Here is a 21,811-nt window from a genome sequence, read left to right on the forward strand (position 1 = left end):
GCTACTGTGGCCTGGCTGGGTCAGTCGAGGTCAAGGTTCAGACCTACAACAGACACTGCTATAGCCATTTTAAGAGTAAAGATACCTTTTTAAAAATTTTATTTATTTGTCTGTGCCTGGTCTTAGTTGCAGCATGTGGGATCTAGTTCCCTGACCAGGGATCAAACCCAGATCCCCTGCATTGGGAGGGCAGAGTCTTAGCCACTGGACCACTGGGGAGGTCCCTGAAAGGTACTTAATGCAGTAATTTAAAGGCTTACAAACCAGCCAGAAGGATTGGGGAAGCAGGTTGCAGGGGATGCACTGGGAGTGATCCCAGAACCATGCTGGATTGCCAAGGGGACTGCGGCCATGGGATGATGGGAAGCTGGGGGATTTGGACATGGCCTTGCCTGGAGCTGGCTTCAGATCATAGCATGTTATCTGCAGTCCAGGGACCAGGAAGCCACCACCAGAGCTTTCTGTCTCTACTGAGCAAGAGTAGTAACATGAACACCCTCCCCACTGAACTTCGTTTCAATTCAGGCCGTGACTTGGTCAACCCCATGGCCACAGCAATCTGGCCGCAAGGAGATAGGAAAGTGTGTCCAGCCTCTTTGAGACAGGAGGGCGCAGGGAAGGAGGGTGGATGGCTGCTGAGTCAGCCCATCCGGAGCCAAGAGGGACCCCAGCCTCCCCATGGGGAGCACCCCGAGCTGCAAAGGCCGGCCTGGGCTGTCTGCTGAGCCCAGACAGCGTTCCGTCCTCCCCGTGCGAGCACCCGGCTATCTCAGCAACGCGCTCGATGGAGAAGATTAATGGCCTCCTGGTTGCTGCTCATTTGGCCTTTAATGGGCAGAGAGAGCTCGGTTTCTGTTTCAGGTCGGCTGCGCTGCTCTTAAAGGGAACAGAGGCCCCGGGTCACCATGGGCTTCTGCGAAGACCTTGGGTGGCTTCTGACCGGAAAGAAAGCATGTCCTTTGTGTTACAGGAATGCATCCATCTCCATAAATCAGCTGAGGTTGTACTGTGTGTGTTCAAAGCCCGGCCATTGGGAGAGACCCCTCTGTGTGCAGCTGAAGGTGCCAAGGCCAGAGAGGGAGGTCGTGTTCACAAAGCCGGTCAGTGGCTCCGAACTCCTTCCACACACATGGCTAATTGGGGGTCCCTTCTGGCACCGGGAGTTTGGGCTTCTCTTCTGAGGGTTGATGTGAGGGCATGCTGGCTACTGGGGTTTACACTGGGGGGTCGGGGAGGGGATTTGAGAAGGACTCCCCGAGCTGAGAGCAAAGGGAACAGAATACTGAGAACGTGCAAGGGTCCTGGGGCAGGCGAGGACAGAGCTTGTCTGAGTGAAATGGGGCCGTGACGGCAGGCAAGGGGTGGACCAGGCTGAGGGAGGAAGTGCAGAGAGGTGGGCAGGGCCACTGCTGTGGGCTCACAGCCCATGGCAGAGCCTGGACTTTGAAGAGATTTAACTGAGAGGATGATGGGGCCTGATTCATGATTGATATTTCTAAAAAGTCACTCTGCCTGCTGCCTGGAGATTGGACTGGGGACGGGCAGGAGGATGAGGGAAATAGAGCTGCTACCACATCTCAGGCAAGAAATGGGTTGCGGCCTGGACCAGGCTGGGGCACCAGAGGGGGAAGTCATTGCTCACAGCCTCTTCCCTGGAAATGCTCCTCTGTGGTCACAGCAGGGAGCCTGGGAAAGCTCGTCCTCTCGGGCGCAGATGACCAGTCCCAGCACTGTTTTCCAAGTCGTCCTCACCAGGATGTCGTCATCACGGGCCTCAGTGAGCAGAGACTGGGCCTCTTCTGGGATGGAGGCCCTGGGGCAGGTGCATACAGGCAGGCAGATTAAAGAAAACCACTTGGTTTTTTGTCCCCAGGCTCAAGGTCCCAGCTCCTTGAGGGCCCCCAGGGAAGCCCAAGTCCTGAGCTCATCTCCTGTTTGAACCCTAGCAGAGAAGACAGTCCTGAGGCTGACTGATGCCTTGTCCTGGCCCCTTGGAGCAGAGCCGTGGGTGCAGTGAGAGGTGCTGCCCAGGGCAGCTGGGCTCCTTCTCAAGTGGGAGACACTTTCTCCCACACAAGGAAGTTGTCCACTATGAATGCCCACCTGTGTACACAGCTTGGTCGGCTGGGCTGCCGCCCTGGGCTTGGACAGATCGTCCGGGAAGGCAGGAGCTGGAGCTTACTTAGACAGTGGCATCTTTTCAGCTGGCAGCCAGGAGACTGAGCTTTGAATCAGCTTTGTAATTTGAAAATTGGTCTCTTTGCATTGGGTGGTTATTTCCTGCTAACAGAAGCCGTCAGAGACACAGAGCGCTTCCCTCCCTCCACGCTCTGCTCCGGAGCCACCCGTGTGGGGTCCGAGATGGAGCTTTTCATTCTCAGATCATCGTGTCCTCTTGTCGTGGGCCCCTTGGGTTCTGATGGAGCCTCAGACCTGACTGGGGAGTCATCCCAGGGCATGGGGGACAGTCATGTAGGGTGGGAAACAGTCATGTGGGGTGGGGGAGGCTGAGCTGGGCCTTGAGGTATAGCTTCGGCAGGGGCCAGCCTGCAGGGCCACACATGTCTCTTGTGTGTGTGTGTGTGTGTGTGTGTGTGTGTATGTGTGTGTGTATGTTTGTGTGTGCATATCTCTGTGCGTTTTTGTGTGTGTGTGCATGCGTCTGCGTGTGTGTTTGTGTGTCTGTCTGCGTCTGTGTGTGCATGTGTCTGTGTGCATGTATGTGTTTGTGTCTGTGTCCTGTGTGTCCGTGTGTGTGTCTGTGTGTGTGTCTGTGTGTGTCTGTGTGTCTATGTGTCTTATGTGTCTGTGTTTGTTTGTGTCTTATGTATCTGTATGTGTGTGTATGTGTGTGTGTCTGTGTCTTGTGTGTCTGTGTGCCTGTGTGTGTGTATGTTTGTGTGTGCATATCTGTGTGTGTTTGTGTGTGTGTGTGCATGCGTCTGCGTGTGTGTTTGTGTGTCTGTCTGCGTCTATGTGTGCATGTGTCTGTGTGCATGTATATGTTTGTGTCTGTGTCCTGTGTGTCCATGTGTGCGTCTGTGTGTGTGTCTGTGTGTGTCTTTGTGTGTGTCTGTGTTTCTTTGTGTCTTACTTATCTGTATGTATGTGTATCTGTGTGTGTATGTGTCTTGTGTGTCTGTGTGCCTGTGTGTGTGTCCACACACCTCCCACCCCCATCCTGGTTGCAGGGCTGCAGCTGTCCTCGGTCTCCAGGACTGAGACACTGAAGGTTGTTTTCTTGCCCTCTGGCTGGGGAGGCTGTCATTCCTCTTTTCCCCGCGGGCCTGTTCGTGTGTGCTTCTCCAGATGGTGCTCTCCCGAGAGGTCCAAGTGCTCTGGGAACGGTTCACAGTGTAAATAAGGTCACCGAGGCTCGAGTGGCTCTGAAGTCAGCCCACCCAGACCAGCCTTTCCAACTTCCTCTGGGCTCCATGGGGCCCAGAGGTTTTGACGGTTTGGGGCCCAGGACGTACCCATGCCGGCCTCCCTGGGTGATGGGTGTCTTCTCCACCTTGCTGCGCCTTGCCTTCTTTTCCAACATCATCCGTGGACTCTGGGATGGCCAGGTTGACACGTGGCTGGTGCTGTGAGAGAGCTCGGGGGGCTGGGGGACACCTGAGGGGAGCAGGGAGGCAGGCACCGTCGAGGCCTCGAGTCAGGACAGAGTGTGGCCTAGCGGGTCCTTGTGTCAGAGGGGTTCACGGCTGCTTCCACGGCCCTGTGGGAAGAGGAGGGGCTGATCCAGGAGCTCTGGAAGAGGAAAGAAGGTGGCTTCTCACAGATCAAATTGGCAAACAGGGTCACAGCCCCTGCTGGTGAACCTGGTAAACACATGGAACCCGGCCACGTCGGACCCGCTTGGTCCAGGGTGGCACGTCCGCCCGCCTCCACCCTGGGGGCCCCGGGGCTGATGTCATGCTGGGTGGTGCCTAATGAGCGTCACATCAGACACGAAGGGTCTTCCTGGGGTCAGAACGGCAGGCCATGAACTGGCCCCCTGTGAGCGCACACACGGAGCGAGTGGACGCAGTATCTCCAGCCTCACGCCACATCCTCTGCTCTCGTGGGTGATGGGAACCCACACCTGCTGGTTGTCACGGCACCCTTGTGTAGCAGGCGCCTCGATGCATCACGTCCTGTCTTCCAGTCTCTTCCTCTGGGGCCTCCTAAGAGAGGCAGAGGCCTGGCCGAGCAGGCTCTCCCCCGCTGTAAGCTTGGGGCACCCCACAGTGACGATGGCGGTGAGCATGCGAGGGGCAGGACCCCTGTCTGGAAGGGGTTGGCTCCTCTGGGTCCTTGATGGAGACGCGGAGCCCGTGTCTACAGGCACAGGCCGTGTGTTGAGGAGAGCTCAGAGGCTGCTCTCCAGGCCGGGAGTGGGGGTGGGGTTCTGATGCCACGGGGACCAGATGGCGCCGGTGCGGGAGCAGCTGCCACGGAGGGAAAGGTGCAGACCAGCTGTCACCTGCGCGGACCTGGAGGGCTCCTCTCGGGCCCAGCGGGTGGGTCACGGGCACCTGTACCTCTGTGATAAAATGCTACCCACCCGCCTCTCCTGCCTGCACAGCCATCAGTGACCTGTCACAATATGCCTTCCTGTCGTGCTCAGAAAAGTCCCAGAGCCCTTGAGGTACACAGCGCGTGGGGGTCCCGTCAGTCAGGTGCCATGAAACTGGAAACTTCCATGTGTCACTGGTGTGATGGTGGGAGGACGTAGACTTGGGAAACTGGCAGGAGTGGCAGTCCAGACAGGTAGGGGCTTTGAGGCACGTGAGCAAGTGCATTAGGTCTGCAGGGGCCAGAAAGCCAATTGAGATCACCTTAAGTGAAGTTACCTAAGACGTAAGGTTGGAGAGCTCAGAGGTGGAGCTGGCATCACGTGTGGCTGGACACAGGAGCCCAGCGGTTGTCAGAGTCTGTCTCCAGAACGGAGTGTCTCTGGGATCTGAGGCTAAGCTGGGTCACGTGCTCATCTCTGAACTGGCCCTTGTCGGGGACAAGGTCGGTGGTGAAGGTGAGAGGGCCAGCTGGGAGCAAAAGTAACTTTGAAGGGCAAACCTAGAAGGGTGAGCCCAAGTTGATTGTGGGAAGGAGGGACACTGGGCGAGGCACCACGTGGTCATCTGGGTCCAACCTGTTCTGAGGAGGGGGACAGGGCCCCAGGAGGCAGCCAGCAGCTTCCCTGGAAGAACCCCGTGCACATGACGCAGAGAAGAGAGTTATTGAAGGAGGCTTGCAAGTGATGTTCGCTCCCCTGGCCTGGCTCTGGCCACCCTCTCCCGGGCAACTGACGTGGCCTCCAGGTGCCAGGCTCTTTGCCCACAATGTCACCCCATTCTCGCAGCACCTCCTCATCCCACGGAGCCTGGCCAGTGACCAGTCTCAAGGTCACAGGTCATCCCAGGGCCCGGACTGGGTCGGTCTCTTGGTGGACCTTGTAGGCTTCTCTGGGGAGGTGTCAGTGGGCAGAGAGGGGAGAACCCACCAGGCCCGGGCCGTGTTGTGGGGACAGTCTTGGAGCTTTGTGCTGCCTTCAAGCCAGAGCCATGCCGAGGTGTCTATGCTGGATTCCTCTGGGTCCTGCCCAGGTTTTCTGTCCCTCTGTCCCCTCCTGGCCACACCCACTACACACAGCGCCATTTCCCAGACGCCAAATGCTACACAGTGAGTCACCCCGAACAAGTGGCTCTCTGCATTGCACACTGGGCTGCTCCAGTTTTTGCAGGTCAGGGGGTCAGGAAGGGCTCCCTGGGCCGTTCTGGCTTGGGGTCTTGTCGTGGGGTTGCAGTCAGATGACAGCTGGAGTCGCTGGGGGCTGGACAGGACTCCCCACCCCCACATAGGCTGGTGGGGCTTCCTGACAGCGTGGTGGCCCAGGGCTGGCGTTTCAGATTTTCCACTTACCTTAGAAGTCGCCTCTGTGTCACCTCTGCTGAGAAAACAATCACAGAAGGCCAGCTTATGTCAGGAAGGCGCATAGATCCTATTGCTCAACTGGGGGGACATCATGGGACCTGCTGTCGTGATTTAAAACCCTCACAGCTGCCGGCTCTCCTATTCAACAACACCCATCACCAACCAGACGGGTTTACGGTACCTGGATGTCACCTTGCTTTGGTCCAACCCCTTCATTTAAGGTTCTTACTTTTATTTTGGAGCTCAGGTGCAGAGATCTGAGTGAATTATACCCTTCAATTTGCTATATATTTGTCAGCATTGATTCATGCAGCGGCTCTCATTCATTCATTCTTTTTTTCCTGTCTCCGTATCCTGTTCTCATTTCGTGCCTCACCTTCTGTAGACAAGCATTCGATTCTATTCTATTTGTATGTGTGCTTATAAGTATATATTTTAACTGCCATGTGTTGCATAGCATATTTCTTCTTTTCTGCATCCTCCTCTTCTTGCTGTGTTTCTGAGATCCCCAAGTGCTTAATGCGTATTTTCCCCTTAAAATGAGGGGAGAGACATGTCCAGGGTCACACAGCTGACCTGGGCTGAGTTCGGATCAGAGCAGACTCAGGGTCACACTCTAGTGTTTCCATGGGTCGCCTTCCCGGCTCCTGCAATGGTTTGAAATGAAATGTTTAAAAAAACACTTGCGAGTCTGGGGCCCAGATCGCATTGCCAGGGCTCCTGAGTTCTCCTCGCAGTGACCACTGTCCCTGTCCTCTCCTGCAGGTCCCAGCTATGGGAGCCCACGCCCGGCTCACGCCAACATGAACGCCAATGCAGCCGCGGGGCTGGCGCCCGAGCACATCCCCACGCCGGGGGCCGCCCTGTCCTGGCAAGCCGCTATAGACGCGGCCCGGCAGGCCAAGCTGATGGGCAGTGCGGGCAACGCGACCATCTCCACGGTCAGCTCCACGCAGCGGAAGCGGCAGCAGTACGGGAAGCCCAAGAAGCAGGGCAGCACAACGGCCACCCGCCCACCCCGCGCCCTGCTCTGCCTGACCCTAAAGAACCCCATCCGGAGGGCCTGCATCAGCATCGTTGAGTGGAAGTATCCTTTGGGTTTGGCCGTGTGGCCTGCGGCGGGTTGTTCTCAGACCCCTGGGTTGGTCACTGGGCCTGGTTGGAATGCAGAGTTCTAGGCCCTCCCCAGCCTTGAGTCAGCGCCTCTGGGGACGGGGCCTGGGAAGCTGCCTGTAGAGCCAGCTCCTCGGGGATTGCTCCGTACATAAAAGCAGTGTTTAAGGAAACAAGACTAAGGGGTTGTTTTTCCTCGCTTGCCGGGCTGAGTTTGCTCCGGGCTCACTCAGTGAGGGTTGACATGTCACCTCTTCCTGATCTGTGGGCTGGCATAGCCGTGTGACCTCCCCGTGAGGTTGGAGGAGTCCATCAGCGTTCCTTGGGGGGTTGGGACGAAGCGCAGGTGTCTGAGCTCTGCCCGGACCTGGCTGAACTCTCCAGATGCACCTGGGTTGGGGACCACCATCCTGGGGGATGACACAGACCCCGTGTCTGCACAGAACCCGGTGAGCGCAGGCTGCAGAGGACGAGGCTTTGAAGGGCTGGGCTCTCACGGAGCAATCCCACCCAGGAATCATGGGGTGGGGGAGATGGGAAGGCCCCTGAGGGTGAGTGCGTGTGCCCCCGACTTTCCCAGTGAGGACACGGAGCCTGCAGGTTGGCACAGACAGGACTGGGACCCTGGACTCAGTGCCAGGCATTTTCCTAGGAATAAGCCATCTGGGCAGGCCCGCCACGTCTCCGGGGGTTTAGGGCGGGTATTAGGTTTCATTGACGACTTTCCATGGAAAGATTTACAAGTTTCGGGAGTGGATGAAAGGTATAAGGAGATGACTCGAGACAGAAGGACATTTCTGTTTAGCAAGAAATGTTTGTTCTATCAAAGCCTGAACCCCTGAAGTCCCAAATCACTTGAGAGGAGGTGGCCAAAGCCCGGCATAACTGCAGAGCTGGGCAGCAGGTCCCAGGGCTGAGGTGTCCGCTGCCTAGGTCAGAAGCTTGGATCTGTGGGTCCCCATCGGGCTGCTGTCAGCACTGCTTGGTCGGGGCTGTGAAGGGGCAGCCGGGCCATGTGTCCAGGGTGGGGCAGCGGGCCGGGAGGAGCTGAACTCGCTCTAACCACACCAGGGATTCAGATCCAGGTGCCCTGAACTCACATCCCTGCTCCCTCTCCCCATGAGTCCTGAGTTTAGGAGAAAGGCACTGGTGGGGGGTGGTTGGGGGAGGCCAGGAGGAGGCCAGCAGCTCAGCGGGGCCCCAGGGGAACTGGACCTGGGTCTGAACTCCCAGCTTACAATGGGCATCTTCTCTCTACCATGCAACCTTGCTTAATGGCCTGAGTGGTTTCTGAGCTTTAACACAAGGTAATGAAAGGATAGCCTGGATTTGGAGGCTGGGAGCCGTCAGAGCAGGAGACACCTGGACTCAGCTGCCACCCACCTGTGGCGAGGGGACAGGTTGACATTTGAGGCCTGGCTCTTGTCCTGGTTGCCGGGGGGAGTCCCAGGGCAGATGAGGGGGACCAAGATGCCCAGCCTGGGCTGAGTGGGGACAGGGCAAGAGGGAGAAGGCCACATGGGAGGGGGCCTGAAAGAGCCAATTTCCTAAAAACACTGAGGGTGGGACTTCCCTGGAGGTCCAGTGGTTAAGACCTCACCTTCCAACGCACGTGGTGCGGGTCCGATCCTTGTTCGGGGATCTAAGATCCCACGTGCCTCCCAGCGAAAAAACAGAACCGTAAAGTAGAAGCAATATGCAACAAATTCAATAAAGACTTGAAAAATGGTCCACCAAAAAAGTTCCCACAAAACTTTAACAGCAACAATTGCTTGGGATGATTTCAGAGTGTATCAGTGTAGAAGACTGCTGACAAATTCAGACTTTGGAGCCAGACTTTCTGGTCCAACCCCATCCTACCCCAGCGAGGGTGACTCTGGGCAAGTTGACGCATCCCGTCACCTTCTGTTTCCTCATGTAGGAATGGGGTGACAACTGCCCACCACGCTGTGGTTTGAGCAGGGCGGTCAGAGCAGGGCCTGGGGGGCAAGCTTTTGGTCAGCATCAGTGCCCAGCCTTCCTCCCACCAGCATCCCAACTCCCGACGCATCCCTGGCCAGCTCAAAGGCAGCACGGCCTGCTGGAAAAGATGAGTCAGGAGCTCTGGTTCAGACCTGACTGCTATTTGCCAGCTCAGCCCTGGGAGACGCTGCTTTGTTTTCTGGGTCTGTCCAGTGGAGAGGCTGGGCGCCTGCTGCAGGTGTTCTCAATAGCAAGAAACTGACAGTGTTGAGGGGGCATGCTGGGTGAGCCAATGCCCAGCTCCACCCTCAGGGCCGAGGGGACCCACCTGTAGGCAGCACAGTGTCCAGGGGGCCCTGAACTGGAGGATCACCAGTTCCTTCCAGGCCCCAGGCTGCCCTGAGAACTCAGATCCTGGGATGTCCATGGCAGAGGAGTGGACAGTGGACTCTGCGGGCAGGGGTCTGGGTTCTGGCCTGGCAGGTCAATGCCTGCTGTGGGTCTTGGGAGTTGCTCAGGCTCCCTGGGCCTCAGGGGTTTGGACCAGGCCGTCTCCAAGGTCTTTGTCTGCTTCAGGACTTGTGAGCTCTGCAAGCCCAGTCTTCCCTGGAGATGGAGGCAGTCCCTCCCTCCACGAATGGCCGTCCTGTTTCTCATCCTCCTCTGGTGAGGTTCCATGGACTGGGCTGGAAACGGTGGCTGTGTTGGGGAGGAGGGGAAATGGGGCTGGAAGAGTGTGAGCTGGGCCCTTCCTCTGAAGCACCCCCCACCCCCCACCCCATGGCCTTCCATCGAGGGTGTAGGGCAGAAAGTGTATGGTCACAGTTGCTCATTTTTGCATCTGCCTGATATTTTGATTCAGAGATCTGGGCACAGGGACCTCCTAAAGGATTGGGGAGTGAGGCTTGACTTATCCCCATGCCCCCCACCCTCCAAACCCCAGCACAACCTGCAGCAAGTCAGGAGACCCTGGGATGCAGGCTGCCCCACCCCCACCCCGAAAGCAGGACCTTAGTAGGTGGAAGAGACCCCTGCACCCAGCTGCCGTCCCCCACCCGCACAGATCATGCTGCTCTGCTGCTGGGGTCCAGAGCCCCTAGCCACCTTCAGGCTCTCTGGAAGCTGTCAGAGAATGAGGAGGAAGAAAAGAAAAGACTGTGAACTTCAACTTAAAAGATTGAAAGTATTATCTCCAAATTTCGCTGAAGAGTCAAAGTCAAGTCTCTGCCATGAGCCCCACAGGGTCTGCCTGTTTCAAGCCAAGCCTTGTCGGGCCCCCAGTGCAGTCGGGTGAGCCCACGGGCAGGGCGGCCCGGGAAGGGGTGGGCGGGGGCGAGTCCCGGCTGGAGCAGGCTCCAATCTTTAAAAGCAACCCTGTGCACACATGAGGGAAAATGAAGTCCAGTGCAATCTAAATAAATAAAAGAAGGGAAAAAAGTTTTAGAAATCTGTGTTTACTCTGGCACGCGACTGGCCTCCACTGCTTTTGACATATTAGGAAAAATTTTGGCGGGGCCCCATTAGAAGCACTTAAAAAGGCATATGTTTCTTTTCAGAACACAAGGGGCTTGGAATGTATTGTTTAAACAAAATTCTTATGAATCTTCATTTAAAAAAAAAAAAAAAATATATATATATATATATATATATATATATATATATATATATATATATATCTGTGTGTGTTTGTTTCACTTGTGCTTCCCGTGGCATTAATTCCTTAACTCCCTCTCCCCAGGCCATTTGAAATCATTATTTTACTGACTATTTTTGCCAATTGTGTGGCCTTAGCGATCTATATTCCCTTTCCAGAGGATGACTCCAACGCCACGAATTCCAACCTGGTAAGTGCACCGCCGCGTGCCTGCCTCCGCACAATGGCAGTGGGGGCTAAGCTTGGACCACGCGGATGCAAGCCGGAACATGCTTGATGTTACAAAAGCCGGCCGAGCTTGGATGCCAAGGTCTCTTTTTTCACATCAGCGCCTGTCTTATCTCGGCCTCTTGTGAGAAAGACTGTTGCGGTCAGGCAGTTGTGAGCAGGGTGCGTGCGAGTGTGAGTTCTGGGCAGTGGCCCGTGGGTGCTCTTTCCACCCGCATCCTGGAAGGGCAGGTGTCTGCTGGAACGAGTGTGCCTTCTGGATCCTCTGTCGTGTTTGCTCCCAGGGCCATCATCCCGCTGAGGGGGCTTTGCTCAGGTGATTCGTAGGCTTGGTGCTCGAGAAGTAATTTCTAGGAAGCTTGTAGGAAAGATTGCTTTTGCAGCCAAGATGGACTATTTAGTTAAGAAGGTTTTATGTTCTTGGGAAAGGCGGCTTTCCCTCTGGATGGTTGGGAGGCCAGTGCTGGCAGTTTGGGGTTAGAACGTGTCCATGGAAAAAGCGTGGAGAGTGTTTACTCTGTGCTGAGCCTGAAGTCATCACAAAGCCGTCTGGGCACAGAGGGGGCTGTGGAATGTAGCTGGCCCAACCAGGCGCCCCGCGATCCTGGGCCGCCCGCCGGCTGGGGGGAAGTCCTGCCTCTCCCCTCCCCTGCCAGGACTCCAGAGCTTCTCACGTGACCCCACAAAGCATCTCCTGGGTCGTTGGCAGCTTCCTGTAGTTAGTGACGGGGGACAGTTGGTGGTTATTTCTGCAAGAAGCAGGAGAGTACCCGGGCCTCCTTCTCCTGTCGCCAGCCTCTCTCAATATCATGGGGTATCAATTCTTGTGCTTTTTAGTCTGACATTTTCTTGGGCCTCTGCAGCTAGTGTGTCTGATGTCTGTTTGGACTTCACGGCCTCTGCCTGGTTGTCTCAGGGAGCCTGGGCTGTGTGTGGGGTCAGGCTCCAGAGCTGGCTGGTGAGCTGAGCGATGACAGGGCAAGCAGAGCCTCGGCCCAAGTCCACGTGGCCTGCCGAGGTGTGACCTTGTGTCAGCAGGCAGGAACTCTTCGCTGTGGCAGAAGAAACACACCAGGGGTGTCCCAGAGGCCCCCGGAAAAAGCAGGGCCTTCCTTGGTGCCACTCCTTCTCTGAGTATCATTTCATGTAACTGCCCCCACCGCCAACCGACCCATCCTCCGTGAAACCCTACAGCCTCACAGTTAATCTGCAACTTAGAAAAAGACTCCGAGGCCTGTTTGGCAGCCAGTGATGCTTTGGGTCGACTCTGGGCCAAGGCTCAGAGGGGGTTGCTCTCATCTTAGGTCCCAGAGACGGCCCCTCACCCAGAGTCCATGAGGGTGGGGGGTGTACAGGTGGGCGCTCTGGGTGGCTGAGTGCTGCTCGCACCTCCTCATGCTGGGCTAGAGAGCGAGGGGTCCTAGGATGTCCTCCGGGCTGGAGCGGAGGGACCGTGGTTTTAAGATCACTTCACAGGGTGATGGACAAGCTCTGAAACTAAGCAGTGGTGATGGTCATACAACTGTATGTAAGTTGGACCCTCACAATTGGTAGATTTCCTGGTATGTAAGTTATACCTCAGTTAAGCTTCTCTGAGTAAAGGGTGACCCCGCACAAGCTCATGTTAGTCCAGGCTGTACCACCGGTTCATCTTCCATCTTCCCCCATGAGGGCTAGCCCACGTGGTGGAGGGGAGGTGGTGGGGGGCAGCCAGGACTTGGGGAACCTTACACTAGGAATCGGGGTACGCCAGAGAATGTGGGGGCTGAGAGGGGGTTCTAGTTGCTAAGGCAGTTGCTGCCTCTCTAAAGCTCCGGATTGGGCAGTGACCGTAAAGTAGGGAAGTGTGCTTGGATGATGGAGAGTTTCCTCCAGCCTAAATACATATACAGAGACACACACACATATACACAGACACACACAGACATGTACAGAGACACACAGTCACACAGATTCACATATACACAGAGACACAATATACACAGATACACACAGTCACACATATGTCAGACACAGACACACATACATGTACACAGACACACACATCACTTATCTACACAGATATACTCACAGAAACATATACACAGAGACACACATACAGACACACAGACATACATGTACACACGCAGTCACACATGTACATCATATACACAGACAGGCACATATACACAGTCACACTATACACAGATACTCACAGTCACACACATATACAGACACAGACACACATACATGTACACACACAGTCACACAGATACACACATAGACACATACACAGATGCACGCATACACACAGAGACACACACGTGTACACAGCACACGCAGTCACACATATACACACAGTCACACGTATACACAGACACACGTACATGTACACAGACACTCAGAGACACACACCTGCACAGACACACATTTTGAAAATTCCTCTCAGTGGGCGAGGGGGGATCAAGAGATGCCTTCAGCCGGGAGAAGGTCAGCTTTAACGGGATGAGGGCCAGTAACCGAGGAGCCTGTGGACAGAGCAGGAGGAGATGCAGAGGGCAGGTGTCAGGCAGGACTCCAGAGACACTTCCTGCTGGGGGAGGCGGGGAGGGTGGAAGGAGCTCCAGGCCGGGCTCTGAGCACCTGTGGCAGGTGCAGGGGAAGGGTGGTGCAGGGGGACAGGAGGAGCAATGGGGGCCACCAGGGAGGTCCCGCCTGAGAGTCGGAGGGAGATGGCAAGAGCCGAGTCTTCTAAGCTCGAGAAACAGAGATTTAAACCCATAGGAGACGGTGGGGGGTGGTTCACACTTACCTGGCTGGCAGCTCCAGGTCGACAGTGCGGAGAGCAGGCTGGGGCGCCAGGCAGAGCGGGGGCTTTGGTCATGTCTGTAGCCTCTGGAACCCTGAAGCAGGGGTGCATGCGGCTCTTTATGGAGCTTTGAGGACCAAAGCTGTCCCCTTGTCCTGCCAGAACGTGGCCCCCAAATCACTGACGGGCCTCCGAAAGGAAGCTGGACAACCTCCTGTGACTCTCATGGCTTTTTTAGAACAAGAAACTGCAGTCGCAGAGTTCTGCTCAGAGACGGAGGCAATACTGCACCTACAGCAGAGGACCTGGGACCTCAGAGCCTGTGGATCCCCTTGGGTGCGGCGGGGAGCAGCTACAGTGTGAGCCCACGGGGCCCAGAGTTCATGGGTTTAACTCGACCCCCTGGCGCCCCTGCTGCTGGGACTGGCTGCTCTTTGGGAAAAGCGACCCAAATGTTTGCCCTTCTGCAAGCGGGGCCCCATCAGCTTGCCCTCTTCCCATGGCTCTCTCTAGGGTCCAGACAGAAAGAGAAGACACATCAGCTGCCCAGAGGTGTGTCCTCTGTCGAGTCCAAGAATAACTCACTTAGCAAAGACCCTCACTGTCCAGAAGGAGGGGATCCCTCTGACACCTGCGGGCCCATAGCCACCCTCCTGCTCTCGACTTCCTTCCTTCCTCCCGCCTGGCTCCTTCTCCCTGCAACCTGCTTGATACAACCCCTGTTTATTTTCCTAGCACTTTGCTTTTTTCCCCCTTCCAGGAGTTGAAAAGTGTTTCAGTATGGAATTTTTTTTTAATGGTCTTTTTCTCATTATTTAAGTAAAAGTCTGTTTGTTTTATGCTCCATCTAACATATGCCGTTGCACCCAAATCCGTCATCTTTGTTATCTTTCCATGATGCTAGTGAAGCAGAAGGAAGCGTGAACTGGCCCATAACATGGCACTTCTTTCCACATTTTTCACGGCCTTGTTGCTGGCAGTGCGACCTGCCAGGCAGAACATCCTGTAGAAATAGTATGTGAACCCCCCCACACCCTTGCTGGTGGCTGCTGCCCGGCCGGTAAATTGGACGAGGTCTCCTGAGCTCTATTGCTGGCAGGGTGGACTCATCACATGTGGAAAACTCCCAGCTCCCAACAGACCCTGAAGTCAACTCAGACTTGGATTGGGTTGGAATATTAAGAGAATATATTTGGCATCTGACCTTGTACAGACAACAGAGCTGTGTTGGGCTTTCTGAAGCCAGAACCAGGTGGTTCCAGAGGGGCGAGGGGCAGAGGAGAGGCCAGAGGAGGCGACATGGGGGCTGGGGCGGGGGGGATGGGCTCAGGAGAAGGGCCCAAGTGTCAGGGAGAAGGCAGGACTTTCCGGTTTCCCATTTATGCTGTGAGATGGGGCAGCCCCGGCTGGTTGTAAGGATGGTGATTTCAGGCCTGGGGGACATCAAGGTGCCGGCAGAGGCCGTGAGTGCTGGTCGGAGAGCTCACAGCCCGAGCCTGGAGCCCCTTTGTCTGGTTCTGGATGCAGGTCCCACAGGGCCCTTTGGGAGAGCTTTTGTGGGTGAGGAGACACACAGGCTCTTGGTTTCTGGAACCCTCACTCACAGAGGATATCTGGGCTGCCCACTCACAGGTCTCATCACACAGGGAGAGAGGCAGAGAGGCCTCATGGCTAAAGAAGGGTCCCTGAGGGGCAGCCCCCCACCACAACTCACCCTGCAGGGACCATGTTTGGACCATGTTTGTCCCTGCTGGTCAGCTCAGGAGCCAGATCTTGCCCAAGCCTGTGGGGTCCACTTCCAGACTGCGCTGGGCTGAGGACACCCCACGGCCTGTATTTAGGATGCATCAAGGTATGTGTTTGGGAAGCAAGCAGAGATGTGGGCTCAGACCCTGGTCCTCCTACAGTGAGCTGGGCCTTCTTGCACCGTCAGGTCTGCTGAAGGGTGAGATGTTTCTGTGGGGCCTGCACGCATCGCAGCAGAGTCGGGGCCAGTGTGTGTGGTCCCCAGGCGTGGGAAACCCACGGACAGGTGATGGCAGGTGGCCCTCATCGCTGGTCCTGTCTGTGGGTGCTCAAGGTGGGGGTGTGGATGGGGTGGCTCAGAGCTCAACCCAGCTCCTAACCAGGGCCTCGGGGAAACACTTCACTGAGGCAACCCCCTCCACCCCCCACCCCAGCCCTGCCCTGGGGTCTGCTGAGTTGGTCTGGGCAGGACCCGGTGCAGCTACAGCCTATGAGCCATTCTGGAGCCAGGCCTGCAGCAGTGACCGGGGGAGAGAGGGACTGGATGGAGGTGAGGGGTGGGGTGGGGGTGCTCCCCTCAGTCACTGAACCTTTCTGTTTGTGTCTCTTCCGGCAGGTGGGGCCGGGAGACCTGCTTAGTCATAACAATTCCCTTTTCCGAGTGACCAGCAGGCGCCAGTGCTCTGCAAACACTGCTTCTAATCCCCACTACAGTAAATGGTCACGTCTGTTTACTTGTTTACTTCAAGGTGGAGAATTCATCCCAGGAAGCTGCTCTGTCCCCAGTGCCTTGGGCAGGGACCAGCACCCGCCAGGCTCTTGATAAATATTTGTTGAGTGAGTGGACGGGAAGTGGACAGAGCCTGCCAGATGGCGTCCCTTTAGTTCAGAGAAGCGAAGTGACTGGTGAGAGGGGGCCAAGTGTCACGTGGACTCATGTGTGGGGGTGGTGGCCCCTGTTCCCCTGAACGTGCATGACTGTGAGCATAGGAGGGGGTGGGAAGAATCCTCCAAGACAAAGCACCCGTCCCCACACCTCACCCCGTAGCAGCATTAACTGGTGTTTTAAAAAAATCAACTTGGTCCTGTTGCAAAATAAAAATGGTAAGTGCTGGGGTAAGCAGGGTTGCACAGATGACTGTCGTAAGATGTGGTGTCTCTAACTCAGTAGTAATGTCTTTGTTCCATGTGCGGATACCGAAGTGTTGTGTGGGTCAGGGTGATTTGGGCATCGCAGTGACCCTGTGAGGCCTCCTGTCGTCCTATTTCACAGATAGGGACACTGGCATTCAGAGAAGGGACATGGTCTGCCCTGGAAATGCAGGCATCATGGCGTGGATGTGGGCGCGTGTCCTCAACCGTCAGAAGACAGCTACCTCGTGTGCTCATCAGGCGGGGGTTCCCTGGACCAGGCAGAGGGTGCCACCCCACCTCCCCATCACAAATGGTGCAGGTTTAGAAACACCTGCAGCATAGGAAGCTTGTCCTGAGGACTCTGACCTTGGGAGAGAGGCTGGGCCATGCAGGGAGGCCAGGGCGGCCGGGCGGCTGCCCTGGGGACCAGGCGTCTCCAGTGGTGGGGAGTGCTCCCGGACGGAGCCCTGAGTGCGGAGACTCCTCCTCCCCTCAGTTTTCAGAGATGGGCACTGCCTGCTGCCCGCTTGCCAGTTGCTGAAGCTTTGAAGTCTAAGTGTGTGACACCCCTTGCCCCGTTTTTATCCACCTGCATTCATTTGGCTTAGCAGCAGCAGCAGCATTCATCTGGGGGGAAAACGCTTCCTATGTACACTCACACTCTGTGTGATGGAAGCCCTTCCTGCACCAAGCTCCTCTTAATTTAAATATATTTTAGGAAAGCCTTTCTCGAATATAAAATCCAAACCCCTGGATCCTTCAAAGGAAATTCTGAGCAGGTTGTGTTGTTTCTTGGGACTGTGGTGCCCTTGGACATGTCAAGGGTTGAGCCTGCTGTCAGGCCGTCGGGAGGGTGGGGGACTCTGGGTCCCTGCAGCTGGGGTCTTGAGTGGCCCCATGGGATTCCTAGGGACCCCGGCAGCTGCGGGCACCTGTCTGCTGGGCGCTGGCCCTCAATGTGGGCTGCCCACCCCGTGGGCTTGGGGCTGGGGCAGCTGGTCCTCACGGTGTGTGCATGGGAGGAGCTCATTGTGATAAAGTACCTTCCTGTGATTTGTTGGTCTGATAACCTTGATCCTGGCTTCTTAGGAGCCTTTCTCCTAGTTGCCCCTGGAGGGCAAGGGCAGTGAGGAGCTGAACGTAGGCATCTGAGATTCTAAGATGATTAGCAAAGGCCCTGAAAGCAGTGATGTGTGTGAACTGGGGTAGAAAACCAACAGAAGAGGTTTTCCTGGAGAAACTGCTCTTGAGTGAAGCCTGAAGCCTGTGGGGAGTTGGCTAGACTGATGGTGGGAGGAGGAAGATTCTGAGTCAGAAGAGGAGACAGGACTCCACACAGAAGGTACCGCTTTGACATGTAAGCATGGGTTCCAGAGCCCAGTCTAGGACCATTCTTGGGGTGATGGGAATTCATTCACCAGAAATCCTTACTGGGCGCCTGCTCTATACGGCACAGCCCCACTTAAGGCAGATGCCCTCGCGAGGCATCATTTTAAGGGAGAGAGGTAACAACACCTAATTAAAAAATGAATTATTCAATTGTAATTGACCTCTAAAATATTGACGTTTGGGTATGAGACTACATTTGTTGTAAGTTAATATTTTACTTATGCTACTAAAAGAACAAAGCCCAAACTAATGATCGCTCACCGACCTGGAAGGAAGGACGATATCACAAAATCTCTTAAATCGTGATTGAAAAAAAATGTTCTAAGGTCGATGGTGGGATTTTTAATCTTGCTGAAATTTAACCCCTAGATCATGGAACTTGAGGCTTGCAGCATCAGATGGATGAGGAGTGAGGAGGAAGGGACAGGCATGGCTGCTAGAAGGATGGTCACACCTGTCCTCAGGTACAAGGAGGGCAGTTCCCAAAAGTCAGAGCCGAGCAGAACTGAGCAGACCTCTCTGCCACTTTGTGGAAACTGTTCAGCAGGAAACTCAATTATATGCAAAACGTTTCTGCATTTTCAGGGTGCCTTACTGTTGGGAAGATGCTATCTGATGTCATTTCTTACCTCTCAGGATAACTTGAAATCCACAGGTGTCAAAGTCATCTTTTTCTACCTGTAGCCAGGCATTTTTAGGAAATGTTAATTTTTGTAACAAAAAATTTCATTTTTATCCTTCTGTAATCAGGAGGACTACTGCCTGAATTTTTTTTAATGGGAGTGTGCATTACTTTATCAAACTCTGGGAGATAGTGGAGGAGAGGGAAGCTTGGTGTTCTGTAGTCCATAGGGTCAAAAAGAGTTGGCCATGACTGAATGACTGAACAACAACAACATGCATTATTTTTTATTTTTTGGCCACAACATGCACTATGTGGGATCTAGTTCCCTGACCAGGCATGGAACCCAGGCGTCGTGCATTGGGACCACAGGTCTTAACCACTGGACCACCAGGGAAGTCCCTCCGAATAATTGTATTCTTTTCCTTTTCTCCAAGGTAGGCATCTTGAGTTGGGCCTTTTGGAGCAAAATAATAAAACTTTTTGTCTACTCTGGTGGCCTATGTTAGAGCTGTTTCATCTCAAATGTCTGTAATTCTGTAAATCGAGTCAGCTTCTCTCAAATGTGCAGGTGAATCTGTTGTCCACTGGCTCCTTGCAGATGGCTCGTTCATTCATGTGATGTGCATCTGACGTGAGGGTTCCTGACAGCATCCTTGGGCAACCTGGGGGCGGGAAATCCAGATCTGGGCCCTGCAGACTTGGCTTTCTTGGTGCCTGGCCTCCACTGAGGTTCTGTGCTGTGAACGCTTCCCGGGAATATTGCCTCTTTGCGGTGAGCGTTAGGTCATTGCCATTGGCTTGTTGCTGAGAAGACAGAAAGGTGAGGTGGTGGAGAGAAAAGTGGAAGGGGGCTCAGGGTTCCCAGGAGAAATGGGAAAGGAGCAGAGCTGAGGAGAGAAACCACATCTCAGGATAGCGGAATCTAGACGAAGCTGTGAAAGCAGCATGGCTGGCCAGCGAGAGAGGAGACGCGGATTACAGAGTGAAGGGAGACATCGACTGCCTTCCCAGGCTTTTTGGGGGCGTCGGTGGGGCTTCCTTGGTGGCTCAGATGGTAAAGTATCTGCCCTCAATGTGGAAGCCCTGGGTTGGGGTTTGCAGAATCAAAGAATCAAACCCTCAGTGTTTGATCCCTGGGTCAGGAAGATCCCCTGGAGAAGAGAATGGCAACGCACTCCAGTATTCTTGCCTGGGAAATCCCATGGACAGAGAAGCCTGGTGGGCTATGGTCCATGGGGTCACAGAGTCAAACATGACTGAGCGACTAACACTTTCGTTTTTTTTCCACTTTGAGTAATTAAACAGGAAGCAGGCTTTCTCCCAGGTAAGTCATTGCGAAAAATTCACCCTGAACACCCAGGTTTCCATGTTCTTGATTCCCAGTCCTCAGATTACCGTGTCAGTCATGTGGGGTCCCCTTGGAAAGAAGGTGCCACAGTGCATGGGCACAGTTTGGAGGATGCTGGGGGAGGGGTACATTTGTGCAACTTCTAGGGCTTTTTGTTGTCTGTATGTTCACATGCCTATGTACACTCATACACGCACTTACATGAGGCCTGTCAAAATTTTCAAAACTTTCCAGAGGAATTAGCATCATAAAATCATAAAGAAATCTCCAAAGGGCCTTTGGAACTGAGAGGGGCGGGAGGCAGCCCGCATACATCACTCTGAAGGAAACCCATCACCTGCACAGCCCCAGAGATCTTGGGGAAATCTCTTATGAAATGAACTGCCTGCTGCCGACAGCCTCTGGGAAGCAACAGCTCTACCTTTGTCCTAAAATATTGCATTGAGAGGACCTGCCATGGAGACGCTGATCTGACTTATGGGCATTGGGACGCGAGTGTCATCTAGCCTCTGCTCTCGTATTAGCCCCGCCATTCCCGTGGGCGTGTTTACCCAGACTCTCCACAGCCAGGCCAGGGCTCTGCTTTTCAGGGATGTATTCCAGTCCCTGTGTTCTGAGTCACGTCTCCCTTTAATCAGACTAACAATGGGCACCACTGTTGCAATTCTGGAACAGGTGTCCCGTCCCAGGGACCCAGATCTTGACCACGACTCTGCAGCTCTGCTGTGTCTAGCTCTTGTGTGCAAACAGTGAAGCGGGTTCAGAGGCAAGGTGACCAAGCCAGGGCCCCCCGGAGGAGGATGCTGTGAAGTGAGGGTGTGAGGCATGCTTCGTGTGACTCTGAGTGCTTGTTCTCTCCAGTGTGTGAAGGGTTTGCGACCACCTCCCCCCAGATGTGTTCCCAAATGGGCCTGAAAGGGGAGAGGGTGTGTGTCTGAGCCCAGCAGTGACTCTCCCCTCCCTTGGTCGTGGGGCAACCATATCCATGGGGCCAGAACTTGGTCCCCATCTGGACCAACACTGAAGGTGTTGTTCTTGGCCTCTCCAGGGGAGATGCCACAGAACACTTGCTTTCCTGGGGTCCTCTGGGCAGTGGTGATTCAAGTCTGGAAGGGTGTGGTCTTGGCATCCACCTGAGCAGCGGCAGAAATCTTGCCAGTGATGTTTGGGGCTTGTGTGGAATAAACTCAGAAACTGATGGGTTTGCTGGATGTTTGAGCGTCTGAGGCTGAGGAGGAAAGGGTGGCTCTGGGCTGGGTGGGGACCGTATGCTTTGTTCTCCGGACCCCGCAGAAGCACTCAGAGGGATGCTCATGTTCAGACATCTGTGGGCTGGGGGAGCATCCATTCCAGGCTCTAGCCCAGGAGAGAGGAGACAGCCCTGGTGAACACACGGAATGTCACAGTCCTTTCTCCTGGACCTGCTTAGAAAGCCCAAAATGCATTTAATGTTTCCATTGTAAGACTTCTCTCTGCTGATGGCATTTGGAAAGCTGGCCTCTAGGAAAAGCCCAGCGTAGGAATCTCCTGGAAGCAGCGAGCAGACTGTTGCCTTTTCTGATTTCCAACAAGATCTTAATTTTTCCTGACTGTTCATGCACCTTCCACCACACCAGAAAGCTTCTGGGATCAGGGCTGCTCTTGGGGAACAGGAGTGGCCCGAAGGGCAGGGGCAGAGGCTGGTGTCTGCTGAGAGCAGCAAGTAGGGCATGGACTTGGAAGGCTGAGCCCCCAAGGCATGGGGGGTCCAGGCTGGGGTGTGGCAGGTCCAGGTGGGTCCAGGCTCTGGTCCAGGTCCAGAGCCTGATGGGTTTCCTTGGTCTTGTCACAAAGCCTTTCATCGTTGATGATGTACTTTGAGTTCACTCTTGGGAGAATGACTTGGGAGAACAGTGGTAACTGTCC

At 54.9% G+C, this 21,811-nt stretch overlaps 1 protein-coding gene across 8 annotated transcripts in view; it reads left to right on the forward strand.

The window, feature by feature from the left end:
• CACNA1C (calcium voltage-gated channel subunit alpha1 C) overlaps positions 1-21,811 on the forward strand; it is a 390,058-nt gene that overhangs the window by 38,791 nt on the left and 329,456 nt on the right. For all 8 annotated transcript variants that reach the window (XM_065943172.1, XM_065943187.1, XM_065943201.1 and 5 more), the window contains exons 2-3: positions 6,685-7,006; positions 10,733-10,838. In XM_065943172.1, coding sequence (XP_065799244.1) covers positions 6,685-7,006; positions 10,733-10,838 — 428 coding nt within the window. The remainder of the gene's footprint in view (positions 1-6,684; positions 7,007-10,732; positions 10,839-21,811) is intronic.

This window comes from Muntiacus reevesi, chromosome 1 (genome assembly GCF_963930625.1).
Source record: "Muntiacus reevesi chromosome 1, mMunRee1.1, whole genome shotgun sequence".
NCBI classification, from domain to species: domain Eukaryota; kingdom Metazoa; phylum Chordata; class Mammalia; order Artiodactyla; family Cervidae; genus Muntiacus; species Muntiacus reevesi.